Raw genomic sequence first — 22,054 nt, forward strand, 5'->3', positions numbered from 1 at the left:
CATTAAAAGACATCTGGACAGGTACACAAACAGAAAAGGTTTAGGGGGATATGGGCCAAGCACAGGCAGGCGGCACTGGTCTAGTTTGGGATTATGCGTGGACTGGTTGGACTGAAGGATCTGATTCCATACTGTATGACTCTATGGAACTTAGATTTTCACTTTTATAATCATTAGTACTATGACTTGCACATGCAGTTTAGAAATATCATAAAATGCAGATGTGATCAGTAGAAAATGAAAAGACACCAGACAAGACTCAAGTGGAAATTCAAAAACTAATTTTATTAGCATAAAATGAACTTGGTATGGATGTCAAGCATTTGCCCCCAAATTTACATGGCCTAGATCCACAGTGGGGAAAAAAATCACTTTATATATTTCTTTTCAACAAGTATGTAGTCTAATGTTCAAATGCACTAAGGAATACATTTTGCGACTGTTAGAACATATGGAAATGGTGTGCAATTCCTTAATTGCACACTAGAGGTCCCTCTTTAAGTATGTTCGCAACAAAGTTTAACTTGTATTCATCATCAATAAGGTTTTAACTAACTACAGGAATTTGTCATAAAGAACCCAGATGCTCAAGACAGATGTCTCTACTATATTTACACCCTTGCGTGGACTAACTTGGTTATAGCCAGACTGTGAAGCATGAAGGAGTTATTGGATACCTAGCTTCTCCATCAGCAAAGTGTGATTTTTCAGCTTGGATATAAGACTTTAATACTTTTGGCCAACTCAAGGTGTAAATAAATTCCAGGTAGATTCTATATTACGTGAGGCTTGTTATGAGAAGTTCCTGTAGTTAGCTAGTACTTTCTTAGGTTTCTGACACTTCCACACTATAAATCATATGACATCAAGTTTGTTAGAGAGGTACTGATGCATATTCAATTGTGCAAATGTCTGAAGATTCAAACGTACCAGGTTACTTTGACTCTTTTTCTAATCAATAATCCTGTCTATTTCTACCTTAAACATATTCAATGGATCTGCCTCTATCACTCTTCAAGGAAAGCGTTGAACAGACTCTAAACCCTTTGAGGATTCAGGGAGCAACTACTTCTACATGCAACATATTTCATATCTTAATTAAAAAAAATTATTTCATGCTACCTGATAATAAAATGCACCTCGAATGACTTAAATAGCTCTAAGTAAATAATCTTCTAAATTTCTAATGCAATTTCTGTGGAGTGGTAAAAATCAAGCATCTCAACATCAACCAAGTCACTGAATTATATTTCAAACACCAGCGCACTCAAATTTTCTGGCAATACAACTTCCATACAAATATTGGTCCTTTCAATTCCAAATGATCTGTTTCAGTTACTTATAGAATTTTAATTAGAAAACCAACAACTAGTGTTGTGTAAACAGTCATAACACATGAAAGGAGGGGCCCAGTCGCAAACATTGTTTTCAAAGATCTTGCATTTGTAAATACTAGATAATGTTCTGCATCTAAAGTCTCATTACTTTCTTTACAATTTTTGTAAGATTATTTATATACTCTCCAGTTTCTAATTAATTTTTCAAACTTGGCTTTAGTTTAGCTAAGGAGTCAGTCATGTCCAGAAGGAGTCAGAAGCAACTCATTCATGCACAAGCTAAATATCAAGAAGAGGTACAGTTAGCTTTATTCTGGTGGGTGGCAAGCAAGCATATGTATATGTTACCGCTGTTTGCTATACTGAATCTCAAGGTGCTATGTTTTATAGAAACTACACAATATTGAATGTAACAATATTGAAGACTAGCAATCTGACTTGATTTGATGGTTTCTTGCTGCAGTGCTTTAAATGCAAAGAAATGTTAGGTTTATAATATGGTGTGTATTTTGTCACACAATCAGACTGGTAACTGGAGTTGAGGTACAGATCATATAAGATCTAAATGGATGGTAGAATAGACTAACAAGCTAAATGGCCTACTTCTGTTTCTATGTAAATTACACATTTAGATTCAGTACATTGCCCATCCTGCACCTCGTGGAGGTAGCGGCAGCCAGGACAAAAAAATTTGAAAACTCAATCTGAACTGAATTAATGGCTCAAGAATAAGTTAGATCTTTGGATATTTTTAGTTGTTTTAATCTGTCCCAGTGCTCATTTCTTTCTCACAGTGCTGTTAAGTAAGTTAGTTATACTAGTTTGTTTGCCTTAAAAAGACAGTCAATATTGACTAATAAAGTCCTGTTCGGTAAATAGAACTGGTTTGTCCAACCATACTTTCTGCAACAAATCTCATGTCAATGATGTTCCTAACAAATTTTTAACAAGGCACTACAGAATTGCAAGTTCATTACACTAATGAAAATTTGTTCTAATATAAACATCTAGCTTAAATGAAATCAAAAGATACATCAAGGAACAAAAAAGCTTCAATTAATGTTAAATAAATATAAGAAAATTACACCTACACAAAATTTCCTAAATCATAAATCTTAAGCACTGCCACCACAATTAGTGATCAAGCGTTATCAACGATTAACACAGAAAATTACATTGTCAGCAGTCAAAATGTTGTTCTGAACTCTGATCATTATGTTTATCAAGTTTCTGAAATCAATCCCATTCAATTAGTATTCTGTATATTTAAAAATGTACATCAACAGTTGATTCATAATTAATACTAGTGTTACATAGAAAGCAAATGATAAAATCAATGGTGAAAATGGTAACAGGTTGTGACGGAGGAGAAATGGGAGAAATGAGAGCACAGGAAAACAATTAAAAGAACTGGATCATCTTCAAATATTCAAAAGAACTTAACTCATTTAATGGAAGAGACCCGTTCAAAGACTTTCACTTTGAAACATAGAAGATAAGAGCAGGAGGCGGCTGTTCGGCCCTTCGGGCCTGTTCCACCATTCATCATGATCATGGCTGATCGTCCAACGCAATAGCCTAATCCTGCTTTCCCCCCATAACCTTTCATCCCATTCGCCCCATGTGCTATATCTAGCTGCCTCTTGAATATATTCAATGTTTTGGCATCAACTACTTCCTATGGTAATGAATTCCACAGGCTCACACTCTTTGGGTGAAGAAGTTCTGGTCACACCCACCATAGGGAACATCCTCCCTGCATCAACCCTATGCACTCCTGTTAAAATTTTATAAGTCTCTTTGAGATCCCCCTTCATTCACCAGAACTCCAGCGAAAACAATCCTAATTTAGTCAAATCTCTCCTACCTCAGTCCCGCCATCCCCGGAATCAACCTGGTAAACCTTCGCTGCACTCCCTCAAGAGTAAGAGCATCCTTCCTCAGAAAAGGAGACGAAAACTGCACACAATATTCCAGGCGTAATCTCACCAAGGCCCTGTACAACATTCTTGCTCCTGTGCTCAAAACCTCTCGCAATGAAAGCTAATAAATCATTTGCCTTCTTTTGCACCTGCATGCTTACCTTCAGCGGCTGGTGCGCAAGGACATCCAGGTCCCACTGCACAGTCCCCTCTCCCAATTTACAGCTATTCTTGTTTCTGCTTCTGAAGTAAATAATCTCACATTTATCCCGATTATACTGCATTTGCCGTTGATTTGCCCACTCACCCAACCTGTCAAGATCATGCTGAAGGATCTCTGCATCCTCGTCACAGTTCACCCTCCCACCCAACTTGGTATCATCTGCAAACTTTGAGATGTTACATTTTGTTCCCTTATCCAAATCATTAATACATATTGTGAATAGCTGTGGTTCCAGCACCGATCCCTGTGGCACCCCACTTTTTACTGCCTGCCAATTTGAAAAGGACCCATTAACTCCTACTCTGTTTCCTCTCTGCCAAACAGTTTTCTATCCATCTCAACACACTTCCCCCAATCCCATGCGGTTTAATCTTGCGCAATAAGATTATGATTTGTGCACAGTATGCCATAGCGATATTTCAAGTTAACATTGATTGACAAATGCTTCCCTTATCCATGGAAGCATCTATTCATACAAAGGGAGACTGCAATAAAGGTTCACTAGATTGACTCCAGAGACAAGTGAGTTGAATAGAGCAGAATGGTCCTGCATTTTCTGGACTTGAGAATGAAAGGTGAATCAACTGAAATTTATTAAAATTCTTAAACAACTTGAAAACTGGGAGGCTATTTCCTGGCTGAAAAGTCTAAAACTAGAGTCACTGCTGGGCCATAATGGTTACGGCATTTCAGACAGAGGAAAGGAGGCATTTGTTCACTGGAAAAATTAGGGAATTCTCACAGAGCAATATATGCTCGGTAGTTGAGTATATTCAAGACTGAGTTTGATTACCTTGTGGACATGAAGGTAGGTAAGAGATAGGAGGTTAGGATAGGAAAGTAAAATTGAGTTAGAAGATCAGTCACGGTCTTAGTGAGAGGATGAGCAGGTTTGACGGGTCAGATGCCATTTTTGTTGCTATTTCTTTTGTCCTTTGAACCTTTACTATGTTACTTTCTACATTTATTTTAAAATTTCCCTTAACTAGGAAATAAATTAGAAATAATGTGTTGCACTGTAAACTTGTATTCATCAATGCCCATACTAAATTAGTGAAAAATTCCATAATGTCAGTTAATTGAAGTTGACAGTATCTTTTGTGTGAAAAGCAACAAAAAAAAACAAACTTTCATCGAACCACATACAGAGATCGATTACTATTAGTCACATTAATGGGTGGCAATGAAAATATCATTGAAAATTAACTAGATAAATACTTTCTGTAATTGCCATCCATTTTAAATTTACCCTTATTTTATTTCTGCAAAAAACTGACATTTCTTTCAAATGTCCTTTCTGTAATGATATTTAGATCCTTTAGCTTTTCTCCAAATTTGTGCTAGTAATCTTGGTCAATATAGATAAACCAAGCATAGTTGTGGAGAATGTAGGCTGACTGATGGACAAATTAAAATGGCACAAACAACTATACATGAGGACAAAGTAATGAATGCCTTTCAGATGCCAATCTAGGGGCAGTACAGTGGCTCAGTGATTAGCACTGCTGCCTCACAGCACCAGGGACTTGGGTTTGATTCCACCCTCAGGTGACTGTGCAAACGCCACACAGATGTTCTCCCTGTGTCCAGGGGTGGGTTTTCTCAGGGTGCTCTGGTTTGCTACCTTAGTCCAAAAGATGTGCAGATTAGGTGGACTGACCATACTAAATTGCCCATAGTTTTGAGGGATGTGTAGGTAGGTGGATTAGCCATGGGGAATGCAGGGTTACAGGGATAGGGTAGGGGTGGGTCTGGGTGGGATGCTCTTCAGAGGGTAGGGTCAATGTACACTCGATGGGCTGTAGGGATTCTACGATTATAATGGTTTTTATCTTCAAGCAAACAGTAGCAAGAATTTGTGACATAAAAAATGTTTCCATATTTAGCATTGCTGAAAAGGCACAGTTACAGATGTAGACCACAGAATAGAATAGATCATAGAAACTCTATAGTAGGATTTGGAAATCCAATTATCTTGATTGCTGGTCTCTAAAGCTTAAAGAAATATTTACACATTTGGCTGTACTATTAACAAAAAGTACTTCTGAAATAATGAGAGATGACACTGCTATATTAGAAAAAAGGAATATTTTGCTGTATTTGCTACTGTTTTCTGCGAACAGAATGTGTGCCTTATTTTCCAGGAGCACAAAATAATGTAGAAATATTGCGACTTCTTTTTCAAAGGTTCCAGCCCTCCTTCCAATTAAGTAGTAGCATCTATAATACATTTAATGAACAAGGTGTCATCCTTCACATAGGTCTGTTTGGGATAGTCAAGTTTGGCCAGTGGGAAAAACAGTGGACAGCCACTTGCTATATTCATCTCCTTTACTGGTCTTTGAAATGAGGAGGAACTAACATCTGGACGAAAGGCATCAATTACGTGTTCCCGGTTGTTCTGGTCCAGAAGCATGAAAGTGACCTTAGAAGGGGAAACAAAAGACATTTAAAAAAAAAACTTCTGGAAAACATTGCAATACCAACAACAAATCTAGCAAAACCCAGCTTGCAGAACTCAGCACTGGATTTGAGGAAATGGAATAGCTTTAGAAGACATTTTAAATCAAGTTGAATTAAGAATTATGGGTGACACAGAACTGAACACATTACTTTGATGAGATCATTTGCATCTGGTTCTGCATAAAGATTAAATGTTTCCAAGTCTAGTTTTCAATAAAAAGAAAGAAAGATAAATATTCTACTCCACGCAAAATACGAACAACTACATTTCCAGCATCATAAACAACTTTGAAAGAATAAGCTTGAACAAAATTACAAATACCGCTTGGAAGTAAAAAATATCCACCAAATTTTCATCTTAAGTAAATTCAGTTATTTCAACTGAAATCGCCAAGAATCTTAAAAAAAAAGTTGACACATTTTAGGAATCTCTCAATTAATTTGCTATTGAACAGTTCTTGTGATGCAATGTATTTACTGAAGGTAACCATTATTTTTTGCTTTCTGTAGGAACATGATGCTAAGTAGCACAGACAAGGAGAGGTGATGACCTAGTGGTATCATTGCGAGGCTATTAATCCAGAGAGACAGGTAATGTTCTGAGCACCCAGGTTTGAACCCTGCCAAGGCAGATAGTGGAATCTGGATTCAATAAAAATGTCAAATTAAGGCAGTCTAATGATGATCATAAAACCATTGCTGATTAAAGTCAGGAAAAACCCATCTGGTTTACTAATGGCCTTGAGGGAAGGAAACTGCCATCCTTACCTGGTCTGGCCTACACATGACTCCAGACATGTGGCAATGTGATTGATCCTTAACTGCCCTCTGGGCAACTAAGGATGGAGAATAAATTGCTCGCCTGGTCAGTGATGCTCACATCCCATGAATAAATAAAGCAAGCAGACACAGAAGGACTACTACAATTATCTTTTCCATAACTACATCATTAAACTGAGGACCCCAAAAACATGACCATCATACCAACACAGTATTGGTAGTAATCTTAACAGTATTTCAAATGTCTGAGATGGAAGGATCGCAAATGGCAATGGAATACTGGTTATTTCACCAATAAAGTTTCTATTTCCAACGGTGAATTAATGTTCAATGGGCTGAAGGAGTCCACTCTGGATTTAGAAATGTAAATGGATAATATCTCCACACCAGAGATTAAAATGGAAACCAACTGCGCTATTATTCCCATTATAAGTAGCTCTGTAATTCCACATATTAAAATATTCAGCATCAAAAGGGTAAGGAAAAACATTACTGTTCCAGGACAGTTAAAAAAAATTACAAAAACACAAAACAATCTGTACACCAAACATTGGGCAGCATTTTGGAGGAGACGGAGTTTGTCCAAATTGGCTCTCTTTGGGAATGCCTGCCACATCTTGCTCCATTCAGGTACTTGACAGGCCAGCAGTGGGCCTTCCTTCAGGATCGAGAACCCTGCAGTGAAAGTCCCATTCACTCATAGGTCCTAGCCAGAAGCTAGCAGCTCTACTGAATACCAATATGATTGGGGAGACTGGTTCTGGTATGATGCCCAGCTGACGCCTTGAATCATTGCTGAATCCCAGTTTACAGCTGAGTGATGGCAGGAAGGGGGCTGCGGGGGAGTCAGCAGCACATTTCATGATGCCAGTTCCCATGATCAGGCATCGAATGCCTTTGATTGAGGCACCTGGCCATGGGAACCACTGGAAAAGTTTGTTTGTCCTTTTCTCAGCATTGGGTCAATATGTACCAATGGGATGAAGTCCTTAGGCAGGCAACGAGTACTCATTTCATAACATCAAATGGTAATGGGATAGGAAGCCATTTACCACAGACTTAATGGGGACATAAGGAGGACGGGTGCAGGATCCCCATCTGCCTACGTAAATACTATCAAAGGTTCTTTAAGATCTGATCAAAGTGAATACAAGAATACACGTGTGCACTGATATAAAACAAATTTATTAGTTTAATCGAATTTTGATATATGCAAACTAGGGAGTGAATCTATTAGCTTAAACTACTTTGGACATTTTCCAGAAGCGAATCTCCCTGTCTTTTGCCTGTCAGGGACTCTTGGGTGATCGCTGGCATTTGGAGCTCTGTCTCAGTTTCTACTGCAGCAATCCGCAAACCTCAGTCTAATGGTGAAAAGTCCACAAACCCCAGTCTTGCAAACCACAGTCCAATGGTGCAAGATACCCCTGGGCTGGGAAATGTCCCCATATTAATACTGTACTGAATCTGATATCATGTGCTGTATTGCCATTCATGAGTACTTTCCCAAGCAGTCCCCTCTGTGCTTGGCAGTCAAGAACAAATCTAGGTGTCGCTGCAAAATAAGTTGTTCCCAAGTCAAGGCAAGGTCTTTGCAGTTAACTTCCAACCAAAACAGTTTTTCCATGTATTTTTCCTCAATTGCTTATTGTCTTGTCCAATTAACACAATGATCTGGTTTGGAGAGATCATTTTTTGAGCTTAACACCACAGGTGAACCCCCTGCATGCAATTCTGGTCTCTCTGCTATAGGAAGGACGTTGTGAAACTTTAAAGGGTTCAGAAAACATTTTCAAAGATGTTGCCAGGGTTGGAGGGTTTGTGCTCCAGGGAGAGGCTGAATAGACTGGGGCTATTTTCCCTGGAGTGTCAGGGGCTAAGAGGTTAATAAAATCATGACAGGCATGGATAAGGTGATTAGCCGAGGTCTTTTCCCTGGGGTGGGGGGAGTCCAAAACTAGAGAGGACATAGGTTTAAGGTGAGAGGAGAAAGATTTAAAAGGGACCCAAGGGGCAACTTTTTCACACAGAGGGTGGCGTGTGTATCGAACGAGCTGCTAGAAGAAGTGGTGGAGGCTGGTACATTAACAACATTTAAAAGGCATCTGGATGGGCATATGAATACGAAGGGTTTAGAGGGATATGGGCCAAATGGTGGCAGATGGAACTAGATTAATTTAGGATATCTGGTTGACATGGACAAGTTGGACCAAACAGTCTGTTTCCGTGCTGTATGACTCTATGACTCTAGGTGGTGGTCAGCTGCATCTTGAACCATTGCAATCCATTTGTTTTAGTAATTTTGCTCATCATTTCTGTAAATTCTGCCAATTTACATAGGTGATTGTGAACACGGATCATGAAGTATTAATATTAAAATTTCAGCTGAATATTCCACGTACCTTTTGTTTAAATGGCCAATGGAGCATAGCATCATATTCGCCCCTCATGACAACAAAGAACAAAGAGATATGAGTTCCTCTGCCTGTTCCATCTCCATTTAAATAAATTCTCATACACACCTTATACCCATATTTGCTGGTGTAGAACGCTGGGGGGAGAAATAAAGAATCAAAAACTAAGTAAAAATCTTGCTGAGAAACACATGCAATCACCAAAATAAAAACAAAATTTGCTGGAGGATCTCAGCAAATATAGTAGCATCTGTAGAGTGAAGGCGCGAGAAAGGCGCAAGAGAGACAGGCGCGAGAGAGAGAGAGACAGGCGCGAGAGAGAGAGGCGTGAGGGAGAGAGGGTTAAAGGGCAAGTACTACAACTTCTTTGACTGCATGGGAAGAGATGCGAGCTCGTGTGTTTTGTTGGGGTTGGGGGCGGAGGTGAAAGGAGATAAGGTGTTATGGTGATAGCGGAGTGGACCAAGGTGTTGTGAAGAAATTGCAGAAATGAAAACAAAAAGGACAGCACACAAGTATATAGTAGGCTGGGAGATTAGTGTGGGATGACCATTGGTTGATGCTTCAGGGGTTAAAACAAAATACAATGACTGCAAGCTTAATTCACAACTGCACCAGGAGACATAAGCAATTTAGCTACACAAAGAGAGACAACCACACCTATGTATGTAAAAATAGAAACTCATTAACTAAGAGATGATTGCTGCAAATGGAAACCTGTTTGCATTTTCAAGGGACATGGTCACTGGACATGGGCACAGCAGGAGTTGGACTAGCCTTGCAATAGAACGCATTCATCTTAACTGGGACCTTCTAATGGGAAATCGACATTGTAATTATCTTGAACTATGATCATGTGAAAAATGGTATAGTGCAAAAGTGTATAAAAAATGTAAAAACACCTTCATTTATTGAAGTTTCTCTCTCAAGCTGTATCCTTGTGTGCAACCAGTAGAATAAAGCTTTTGCCTTGATTGGACTCCTACATGCCTGCACTAAAATAATCCTCTATATATAGAAACTGGTGTTGGAAAGTAAAAGTGAAGTTGTTGTGTGGTCTTCCTTAACACATAATCACTATTCTCACACTGGATTGGTATGTGGCATAGGTTCAATTTACTCAAAACTCAAAAGAAGTTTATTTCACAACTGCTAAATTGGTCTGTAACTGCAAGTTATGCCCATATTCTTAGTTTAGCATCTTGCTCTGTGGGCACCTCATTGCTGCTGATCATCTGGCAATGTGAACCATATTGTGGTTCTGGGAGGAAGAGAAGTGCAGGAAATGGGTTGGACAAGGCTAATGGCCCTGTCAATCAAGGACAACCACCATTTGTTCTACAACACCTTTAATATTTAATCTCCTCACACCATCTAACCTTTCTTTGACCTTCGTTTCTGTTTTGCTTACCTCTTTCTTCACCACCTCTCTTTCTTAACAGTATAATACCCATTAAACATTCAACTCTCTTCAGTCCAAAGCAGACAGCAATATTGGCCTGGCAATATTATTTTGGTTTCTCTCTCCACAGATATTGCTAGCCCTGCCGTGTTTCTCAAGCATTTTTGTATTTACTTCAGGTGTTCAGCATTGACAATATATTGCTTTTGTAACACAGTAAACACTAGTTGCAATAAAATGAATTTAAAGATTCAAAGGAAGTTTGGCACTGAAAATGCAATTTAATTCAGCTTCATCGTTGAAATGTACTGACTCTTAACTGCCTTCATATGGTCTAGCAAACCACTCTGCTTAAGGACAATTAGGGTTGGGCAACAGATACCAGCCCAGCCAGTAACATGAATCTATTACAAGAACACTGCTGTCAGCTTCATTGCGTCTGTAATCAATAATAATAAATTCACCATTGCTTATAAATTAACATCCTTGAAAAGGACGCAGTGATAATTTAAAGAGAGTAGAAAAGCAAAATGTCAGGACTGAGAAAAGCAGATGAGTAGTCTTAGTCTCAGCATAAAGCTTTTGAGAAGATTTGTAGCTCAGGTTGTGAATGAGGATGTAGACTTGCTCGCCGAGCCAGTGTGTTTGATTGCAGACGTTTCATCACCCTGCTAGGTAATATCGTCAGTGCGCCTCCACTGAAGCATTGGTGTTCTGTCCCGCTTGTGTTTTTTTTTTTAAGTAGGCCAAATTGGAAGAAAACTGACAATAAGGATACTCAAACACCAACTAGCCACCAAGAGATACAACTAATTCTCACTGGTCCCAATACACACGGACAAAGAAGGACACGAATTTGACTGTGACAACACATCCATAATATCACAAGCCAAACAGAGACACGCCAGGGAATTCCTAGAGGCCTGGCATTCCAATCGGAACTCCATCAACAAACACATTGAACTGGACCCAATATACAAACCACTGAGAAAAAGAACTGGAAGTGATGCCAACCACCCTGGAAAACTGAGGCATATAAACAGAACACCAACGCTTCACCAGAGTTGCACTGACGATGTTACCTAGCAGAGTGACAAAACGTCTGCAATCAAACACACTGGCTTGGTGAGCAAGTCTTCAACCTAGTCTCAGTATCATAAGGTAGGTACAGTCGAAAAGGAAGCTTGAGGAAAACAAGGCTACTGATGAAGTGAACCGAGAAAATTTTCTCTTTTCATTGATTGGTAACCAGGAACATCCCAATTAATGGAATACCAACAAACATGTCCTCACCTTCAAATACTGCAGAACTTATGAGTAAAGTATGTACCTGGAGAGGAGAGGTTGGTTATTTTGCCTGAAATGGCTTCCTGGCGTTTCCTACTGACATCAGTAATTTTCCACATCAATATTCCCTCATAAGAGGTTTGTTCCAAAGCAAGCATTTGCAAACGGAATTCATTGATAATCACGTCTTTCAAAGCAAGGAGATGCTGTTGATCAGAAACCTAGAAATAAAGTGTTAAACAAAATTTTAAAAACTTTATTGAAATTATATTTTCACAAACACCTTCACATTGTTATTGTAGTGGATTACTTTTAACTGTGATTAGTGTGTTGCTCTCTACTAATGTTACAGTTGAGCCTCGTACTGCTCAAACAGGAAGTCTTGTGGTCCATTTGGTAGCGTCCCTGCCACTGGGTTCAACCTTTGCTCCTACAGCTTGTTGTTCGAGGAAGGTACGCTTGTAACTGGGTTGAACAGCTCGAGTATAAACTTGTAAATCTTTCCAACATACTCCAATGGCATGCAGTAGTAAGAGAGGACAGATTCCTGGTCAACCCTGTGATAGAAGTGAACTAAGCTGCTACTGTCATATCTCCACTTTCACTTGTATGTTGTAGTCTGGAGCTATGGAATAAATTTAATTATTTTGGGGGTGGGGGGGGGTTCTCACTGCACCTGTTCAGCCAATTTATATATCCAGCAGCATAGCCAATGTTTTGTAATGCTTATTTTTCAATTAAATTTAAAAAAGGTATATGAGGATCCAAAGCAATTTCTAGGGTTAAGAAGTTGCAATGTTATAATTTGTACATCAAACATAACTCCTAATATGTGGCCTGTAACTGTGCCCAGACAATGGTCAAGAAAAAAATCTGAAGTTAAGGAAATGTGGTCAAGTTATGATGTCTTTCCATATCCTTGGTTAGATCAGAAGGTCCTGAAACCAGCATCAATTTTAGGTTGTTAACAGATCAAAAGATTAAGAACACTAGATTGCAACTTTTCATGAATTTTCCATCCAGTTGCACATCAGATTTAGAGGGTTTTTTTTGCAAAATGGTTGACTATTGTTTGCATACAAGATAAACATACAGGAAAATAGATTCTATTACCTTTCGCTCCAAGGCTCTGATGGCATCCTGGTCAATCTTGCTTTGTCTCTCAAATGCATCCATAGTAGTTTGGGTTTTTTCTACTTCTCTGTTCAAAACAGTCACAATGTTTTCAAATGTCTGAATTTTCCGTTCAAGAGTATCAACTTTATTTCGACACTCTGTCAATGTCTGACCAGAATACGGGACTGTCTGCAAATCTGAAAACTCACTAGAACAGGAAGGTCCTTCAAAATGATCAGTTTCTAAGTCACCATCTGATTCTACAGCAACCTGGGTGTGCAAGGAAGCTAAAGACTCTTCGGAGGTCAAAGACAGCACATTCTTCTCTAACTGTTGGATTTTGAACTGTAGTTCAGCAATCATTGATGGGAGAGAAATCACTGATGAATGATCACTGCGACCATTAGCAATGCTGGAATTCTGCAGAGGGCTGGTTTTCAAAGTATTGACAAATTGAAATACTAACGCAAGATGTGCAACAACTGAAGAGTTTTCGTGATCTTTGAGACGCTCTTTGCCGCCCTGTAGTTTTATTAAAAAAAAGTTGGCTTAGCTGAAAACTGCTAGTTAAATGAGATATTTAAAAAAGATCACAAGAATTCACATTTTGCATGAAACCTGAGTGACAACCTGTTTAATGGTCACCATTAGACTCAAATTTTTAATGAATTCAAATTCCACTACCTGCCATGGCTAGATTTGAATTCAGGTTCCCAGGACATCACCTGGGTCTCTGGATTAATATTCCAGCGATAATACCTCTCGGCCATTGCCTCCTCAGTCCCATTATATCATTGCATGATGTCCCTTAGACTAGGCCCAACAATCTCCATCTGTTTCATCAATGACTTTCCTTCATCATAAATCAGTAATGGGGATTGTTGTTAATTATCACAACGTGCAACACCATTCATGACTCCTTGGATACTGAAGCAATTGATATCCATGTGCAGCAAGGTTTGGATCATATCCAGGCTTGGGCTGATAAGTGCCAATTATCATTGGTCACGTAAGTTCCAGTCAGTCAGTCAATGGTTATCTCCAACAAAGGATGTTCACCTTGATGTTCAATGGCATCATCATTTCCAAATACCCCCTTATCTTGCGGTTACCATTGACAAGAAACTGAACTAGCCTTATTCATACTGTAGCGACAAGATCAGGTCAGAGGCTCGGAATTCTGCAGTAAGTAACTCACGTTCCGTCCCCCTAATGACTGTCTACTAAGTAAAGGACACAAATCTGGAGTGAGATGGAATAATCTTCCTTGCCTGAACAAGGACAGCTCCACAAAACATTCAAGATAGTTAATGTCATACAAGATGAAGTAGTCTTCTTGGCTGGCACCCCATTTGACATTCAAAATTCATTCCCTCCACTGACTACCAAGACCCAATGGCAGCAGTGTGTACCATTTACAATATGCACTGCAGTAAATCACTACTGGTTCTATAACAGCACCTTGCAAACCTGATCTCTGTCAGCTAGAATGAAAAGGGCAGTAGACGTGTGAGAACACTACCACTGCAACTTCACTTCTGATCCGCACGCCATCTTGACGTAGAACTCTATCACTGTTCTTTTACTGTTGCTGGGTCAAAACCCCGAAACCTCTTGTCTCATAGCACTGTGAACATACTGAGACTCCTAAGGACTATAGTGGTTCAACAAGGCAGCTCAGCATCACCTTATCCAGGGCAATAAGACAATAAACACAGGCCTAACCAGTGATACCCACAACCCATGAACAGATAAAAAACAAAACTTACACTGTTACATTATTAGTATGATATCGGACAGAGCAATAACGTAATTATGTCTTTAATTTCATTTTCTGTTTTTCAGTTCCATATTATTGTCCTTGATCTTTAACTTATGGTATTCTCACAGCTTTTACATGAAGTGTCAAGAAGCTTGTGGCCTTCCTCATGGGGCCAATCCATATTGCTGCACTATTTTACATACAGTGCTCTCATTTGCAGGTTTGAGAAATTGAGGGAGCCAGGCTCAAGAATGAAACTTCAGGAAGGTTAGATTCACATTGTGCAAATCATTATATTGTGAAGAAAACAGGATATTAATTTAATTCAATAATTCAGATTATATAAAAATGTGGAGATTATTCATCTCAAAGATGAAAGACCAAAGAAGAAATAAACTTTAAAGTAAAACATTTGACAAATTTCATGTTGTTGAAATATCATAAAATGGAAGGGAAGGAAACCAGGTTTTTGAAGAGTGACTTTAAGACTAGTTAATACTTTTGCTTTCAAGTTCACAAAGAATTTGAAGGTAGTAAGTCAGATTCTTTACCCTGTCTACAGATCTTTACAGTATAGTTGAAATTTCTTATTTAATTTATCCTACAAAATGGTAAATGAATTATAAGAAATGTTAAAACATTGGTCTCAGTTCCTGACTTAGAACTGCATAGAAAACATTGTCCAAAATATTTATTTCAGGGATATATTATACTATGAAAGATATACAAGATTTCTTTTAAAAAATCAAACAAGGTTAAGAATCCAATCTTCACAGCACATGCAATTCTAGGCAGAAGTACCATTTTCTCCCCCCACGTTCATTATTTCCTTTTAACATTAAATCCCAGGTTGGGAGAAGTGGAAAAAGTTTATAAAAGGAGATCAACTTCCATAATTCCAACTAAAGCTTTTTTAAAAACAAAACCTCTTACCTTGAAATTGCATCCCAATTCTGCAAAACGACAGCTATCACGGGTACGGTTTCCTCCAGGAGGCCGAAACTGTAAAAACAAGTAAACAACACAATGAAATTACATTAATTCCTGTTTTTACAAACTTGAATAAATGAAAGAAAAACATTTCAATCCTTCTCCTTTGAAGTGAAGAAGAACAGTGACATTTCGAGGAATGATATTTTCACCAGTATTGCAACTATTAGGTGTTGTGTAATTCTACCAACTCTACCACTCACTGTATAGAATACAGAAGCAAGAATTATACATTTGAGACCAGCTCTAATGTCTTCAATGAAATTATTTTATGAAAACAAGGAAAATGTCTCCTTTTAAAGTTATAAGAAAGTAGTCAGATTGTTTTTTTAAAATTAATTAATGGGATGCTGTTGTTGACTAACCACCATTTATTGCTCATTCCTAACTGCACTGGAGAAGGTTTTGGTGAATTGCCTTGTTGAACGGCTGAAGTCCTGTAAATGTTGGTAATCCACAGTTCTGCTAGAAAGGGAGCTCCAGTGACAGTGAGGCAAAGGCAATGTGTTCCATGTCACGATGGTGTGAGACTTGAAGTGTATCTTGCAGGCGGCGATGCCCACATGTATTTGGTACTGTTGTCTTCCTCGGTTTTACAGGTCAAGAGATACATCCTCGTCCAATTACAGTGAATTAACAAAAGTCTTACCTTTTCTTTACTGGCTGATTCACCTTTCAATGTTTTCTTCTCATTAGTAGAAACTTCCTCACAGGCGTGCATCTGGTGTTTGAGAGGGAAAAATATTCAGGGTGAATTTTGTTCTACTTTCTCAAGCAAGCAATGAGAAATAAAGTTCCAATATTTAACCAATCTTGATAAAATATTCCACTATTTAAGACAAACATTTTTTTCCAAACAAAAAGGTATTTGGGATTTTGTTGGGATGCAGAAGAAAATCACAATTATTCTTTTAAGTAATAAATGAAGATGCAATGAAAAAAAAATTGTATTAGGAGGTATTCTGCAAATTTTAATAGTCCTTTAAAAAAAAAATTCATCTGCAAAAACCAGTCAGGATAAAAAGCCCCTTTCTGTACTGTAGACTTGATGCAACTTTACAGAAATAAATGTCTAGCATTTTAATAGTGCAGACTTCTGAATAAATTTCCCTCCAAAAGACTTTACACAAGGGTTTCAAACTCTTGCTTAAATTAAGGTTATTAGAAACTCACGATGAAAGTGCAAGTGTTCAATATTACACAAGAAAATTATTGGAAATTATGTGAAATACCAATTATGAAATTCTGATAAAATTACATAAAAATTAGTTTCACTTGAAACATTATTCTACATTAAAGAAACATTGCCAGCCAACCTGCAAATCTTTCAGAAACATCTTTACACCACATCGTTGACATTCTGTCATATTGTTTTTACACTCTTTTTCCAAATGATCTGCCAGCTTTCTCCTTAAAATCATCGATCCACAACCTGTACTACAAGGAATCAGGGAAAATTCGCACTGTGTTATGTGATCCTAGAAAGGACAAAGAAGTTACTGATGTCAATATACAAATATTTCAATTACATAACAGAAATGGAATTTACAGAGAAGCTGCAACATGCACCTCAAAATCTAAACAAAAATCTTAAACAGTTATTGCTTTTTTCAAAACTAGACTTTAGGTATAAGATGATAATTAATGCTTAGATTCCAAAAACAACATAGTTTACACCTTTAAAACATTTGATACAATAGCTCTCATGCTTCCATTAAAGGAAAAAGAGGCAAGAAAGTAGTGGAAACCTCTAGGTAAAAAAAATCAAAAAACAAAAGTCTAACAGCCTTCAGCAGGTCCTTTCTTTGAAAAATGAATACCAGATTCATGACTAGTTTTTTAAAAATCAGATAACCACTGTTCAAGCCTTTGGATTACCCATTACTCAAATTTACCAATCATGCCTTATGGCGTTTGATAAGGTTCCCCACGGTAGGCTCATGCAGAAGGTAAACAGGCATGGGATAGGGGGAAATGTGGCAGATTGGATTCAGAATTGGCTGACCCTTAGAAGACAAAGGGTGGTAGTGGACGGAAAATATTCAACATGGTGCTCAGTTATGAGTGGTGTACCACAAGGATCCGTTCTGGGGTCCCCTTCTGTTTGTGATTTTTGTAAATGATTTGGATGAAGGAGTGGAAGGGTGGATTAGCAAGTTCGCGGACGATACGAAGGTGGGTCACGTTGTGGACAGTGCGGAGGGCCGTTCTAGGTTACAAAGGCACATTGATAGAATGCAGAGCTGGGCTGAGAAGTGGCAGATGGAGTTTAACCCTGAAAAGTGTGAGGTGATTCATTTTGGAAGGACAAACTTGAAAGTGGAATACAGGGTTAACGGAAAGATTCTTGGCAGTGTGGAGGAGCAGAGGGATCTTGGGGTTCATGTTCACAGTTCCCTGAAAGCTGCCACCCAGGTGGATAGAGTTGTTAAGAAGGTGTATGGTGTGTTAGCTTTCATTAATAGAGGGATTGAGTTCAAGAGCCATGAAGTTACGCTCCAGCTGTAGAAAAGCCTGGTTCGGCCACATCTGGAGTATTGTGTCCAGTTCTGGTCGCTTCATTACAAGAAAGATGTGGAAGTGTTGGAAAAGGTGCAGAGGAGATTTACCAGGATGTTGCCTGGAATGGAGGGAAGGTCTTACGAGGAAAGGTTGAGAGAGCTAGGGCTTTTCTCTTTAGAACGATGAAGGATGAGAGGTGACTTGATAGAGGTGTACAAAATGATCAGAGGTATAGATAGAGTAGACAGCCAGAGACTTTTTCCTAGGGTGGAGGTAGCTTTTACAAGGGGACATAGTTTTAAAGTGAAAGGAAGTAGATATCGGGAAGACGTCAGAGGTAGGTTCTTTACTCAGAGAGTGGTAGGGGCGTGGAATGCATTGCCGGAGAGGGTAGTGGAGTCGGCCTCATTAGGGGCATTTAAGCGGCTATTAGATAGGCATATGGATGATAGTATAAGGTAGGAGTGGATGTTAGATAGACCTTAGGTTTCGGGTAAAAGTTCGGTACAACATCGTGGGCCGAAGGGCCTGTACTGTGCTGTACTGTTCTATGTTCTATGGTTAGACTGAAATTATACTTTGCAGTTAAAATCAAAACACTGATATCTTTTTAAAAGCAGTACTGCATACTTTATCTCAAAGAAATAATACAATTTTATATAGTCTTAGCTATCCATGAAGCAAACGTAAAGCAGTGCTAATATTTCACCACAATGCAAGTGGCAAGCATGCTACAAGGTAGGACTACGAAAAGCCAAAGGTAAGGTCAGTAAAAGTCAGAACTTTAGATAATTTAAGTATATGAACCAAAATTCTTACTGTTGTGAAGATTTAAAATGTTTCTATCGAATATCTTGGGCGGAAACAAATTTTGGATCTCGACCAATAAAATATCCTCAAGTCAACAACATCTATTTTGGAAAAGAACTGCTGTTGCAGACACATTTAACCCCAACACTTTTCTTATCTATATTAAATGTTGGTGTTAAATGTTGGACTTGGGTGTGCAAGGCATAATAAAAGTATGCAAGTGACACAAAACTTGAAAGCATTATCTCTATCCTGCCTGCAGTTGACAGACTTCAAGAGGACAGGCTGTGAAATGGGCAAAAATGTAGGTGATGAAATTTAATGCAGAAGTGTGAAGTAATATAGGAACAAAACAGAAGTTGCCAGAAAAGCTCAGCAGGTCTGGCAGCATTTGTGAAGAAAAATCAGAGTTAACATTTCAGGTCCGGTGACCCTTCCTCAGTATGTTCTGAGGAAGTGTTACCAGACCTGAAATGTTAACTCTGATTTTTTTCTTCACAGATGCTGCCAGACCTGCTGAGCCTTTACAGCAACTTCAGTTTTTGTTCCTGATTTACAACATCTGCAGTTTTTTCAGTTTTTGAGAAGTAATACAACCTGGTATGGGGGAGAAAAGAAAGATGCAATATAAAGGATACAGTTCTATGGTGGGTAGAACAAAGAAATAACTGAGGTTACATCTGCACAAATAATTTGAAAGTGGCAGAAAAATTAGGAAAGTGATTTTAAAAACCATTTAGGATTCTATGTTTGTAAATAATGAATTAATGACTTTAGTGCCACATGTATTTTACAGTAAGAAGAACAGTAAAATACAGTGAAAAGCTTTTCCACTGTTGCCAAGATCCTGCGCTATTTTGAATAGTTTTAAGAATTAGAAAAAGTTTCAAGAAAAAAGGTCCGTGTGCGATGCTGTTCAGAGGGTTGGTGTGGGCTTGTTGGACCAAATAGCCTGTTTCCACACTGGGGATTCCATAAGATTCTATTCTATAAGAATAAAAGAACAAAAGATGTAGCTTTAAAGAGAGTCACAGAACCATAGACGATAGGAGCCTGCTCTGCCATTCATCACGATCATGGCTGATTGTCCAACTCAATAGCCTAATCCTGTTTTCTCCCCATTACCTTTGATCCCACTTGCCCCAAGTGCTATATCTAGCCGCCTCTTGAATACATTCAATGTTTTGGCATCAATTGCTTCCTGTGGTAATGAATTCCACAGGCTCACCACTCTTTGGGTGAAGAAATGTCTCCTCATCTCCATCCTAAGTGGTCTACCCTGATTCCTCAGACTGTGACCCCTGGTTTTGGATGCACCCACCATATGGAACATCCTCCCTGCATCCACCCTGTCTAGTCCTGTTAGATTTCTATAAGTCTCTATGAGATCCCCCCTCATTCATCAGAACTCCAGTGAAAACAATCCCAACCTAGTCAATCTCTCCACACACAATCAGTACCCCCATCCCCGGAATCAGCCTGGTAAACATTTGCTGCACTCCTTTGAGGGCAAGAGCATCCTTCCTCGGAAAAGGAAGGCCAAAACTGCACACAATATTCTAGGTGTGGCCTCAGCAAGGCCCGGTATAACTACAACAACACATCCCTGCTTTTGTACTTGAAACCTCTCGCAATGAAGGCCAACATACCATTTGCCTTCTTTATTGCCTGCTGCACCTACATGCTTACTTTCAGTGGCTGATGCACAAGGACACCCAGGTTCCACTGCACACTCCCTTCTCCCAATTTACAGTCATTCAGGTAGTAATGTTCTTTCTCGTTTTTGCTTCCGTAGTGAATAACCTCACATTTACTTAAATTATACCGCATCAGTCCATCATTCCTGAATCAGCTCATCATCAACGGCTGTGCCACCGTCCCTCCTTCACCACCATCTACACTGGACCCAACCAACGGTGTGGTCACCATCTTTTGCTGCTTGGCCGATTCTCCTCCGTCTCTGCCACCGCCACCTGTGTGGACCCACCAATGTCAGAGTAGCATCTCTCGCTGCTGGGTCTAGCTTGGCTGATGCCCTTCCACCACCGTTTTGCCACCCGTGTCTGATCCAACCAACGAAGTAGCTGATCCTCAGGCGCCATCGTTTGCCACTGGGCCACCTCGCCAATGTCGCCTCTGCTGATTCCAAAGCTTGCTCCTGTGCTCGTCCAAAAAAGTAAGTATGGGTTTGCTCGTTGTTGCGAGGTCCACGTTAGACCAACTCAAATCCACACTAGGTTCCCTCGCTGCACAGGGTCTGTACTGGGCCCCTTGCCGTCAAGGTCCATGCTGGGCCCATTCAAATCCGCGCTGGGATTCTTTGCAATCACTGATACTGTCCAAGCTCAAAAAAAGGGGTGAGTAAAAAGAAAAAAAAAAAGTGCTCGGAATGGATGAGCTTCAGCTTAGGAGCCCCACTCCAGCACCATCTTGATGGTGGCATGGAGTACAAAAGCAAGCTTCTGATGAAGCTTCCAAAACTCTGGTTTCACCTGTACTGGAGTATTTTGTCCAAATTTAGGTCCACATTTTAAGAATGATTGTGAATACATTAAGGAGGGTGCAGAAGACATTTACAAGAATTATCCCAGGGATTAAAGACTTCAGTTACACGGATAAATTGCAGGTGCTAGGTTTTCCTCAGGGAAGATTTAAGAGGAGATTTCACATCTGTTTTCAAAATCATGAGTGGTCCATAAAAGAGTAGGGAAAAAAAATCCCATTGTTGGAAGGGCAGCAAACCTGAGGACACCGACTTAAGGTGAAAGACAGAAGAACTAACAGTGACAAGAGGAAATTTTATTTTTAAAGTGAGTGGTTCACATGTGGAATGCAGACCTTTGGACTGTGTTAGAGATTGATTTAATCTGAGTTTTGATAAGCACCTAAAGAGAACACATTTACTTGTCTGCAGGGAAAAAGCAGCGGAGTAGGGCTAACCATGTTGCTCACACAGAGAGCTGCCACAGAAATGATGAGCTGAATGGCCTCCTTCTGTATTAAAATTGTCCTATCATTGTATAAATTTAGACCTGATTTCACTCAA

General features: G+C 39.2%; 1 protein-coding gene across 4 annotated transcripts in view; it reads right to left on the reverse strand.

The window, feature by feature from the left end:
- Nucleotides 1–264: 264 nt before the first annotated feature.
- The window catches only part of traf1 (TNF receptor-associated factor 1), a 42,331-nt gene continuing 20,541 nt past the window's right edge, over nt 265–22,054 (reverse strand). For all 4 annotated transcript variants that reach the window (XM_020511609.2, XM_048613328.1, XM_048613329.1 and 1 more), the window contains 7 exons: nt 17,013–17,174; nt 16,346–16,417; nt 15,640–15,708; nt 12,942–13,466; nt 11,872–12,049; nt 9,128–9,276; nt 265–5,907 (listed from right to left, as the gene is read on the reverse strand). In XM_020511609.2, coding sequence (XP_020367198.1) covers nt 5,689–5,907; nt 9,128–9,276; nt 11,872–12,049; nt 12,942–13,466; nt 15,640–15,708; nt 16,346–16,417; nt 17,013–17,174 — 1,374 coding nt within the window. In that variant the 3' untranslated portion in view covers nt 265–5,688. The remainder of the gene's footprint in view (nt 5,908–9,127; nt 9,277–11,871; nt 12,050–12,941; nt 13,467–15,639; nt 15,709–16,345; nt 16,418–17,012; nt 17,175–22,054) is intronic.

The sequence above is a fragment of the Rhincodon typus genome, chromosome 28 (assembly GCF_021869965.1).
Source record: "Rhincodon typus isolate 14 chromosome 28, sRhiTyp1.1, whole genome shotgun sequence".
In the NCBI taxonomy this organism is placed as follows: Eukaryota; Metazoa; Chordata; class Chondrichthyes; order Orectolobiformes; family Rhincodontidae; genus Rhincodon; species Rhincodon typus.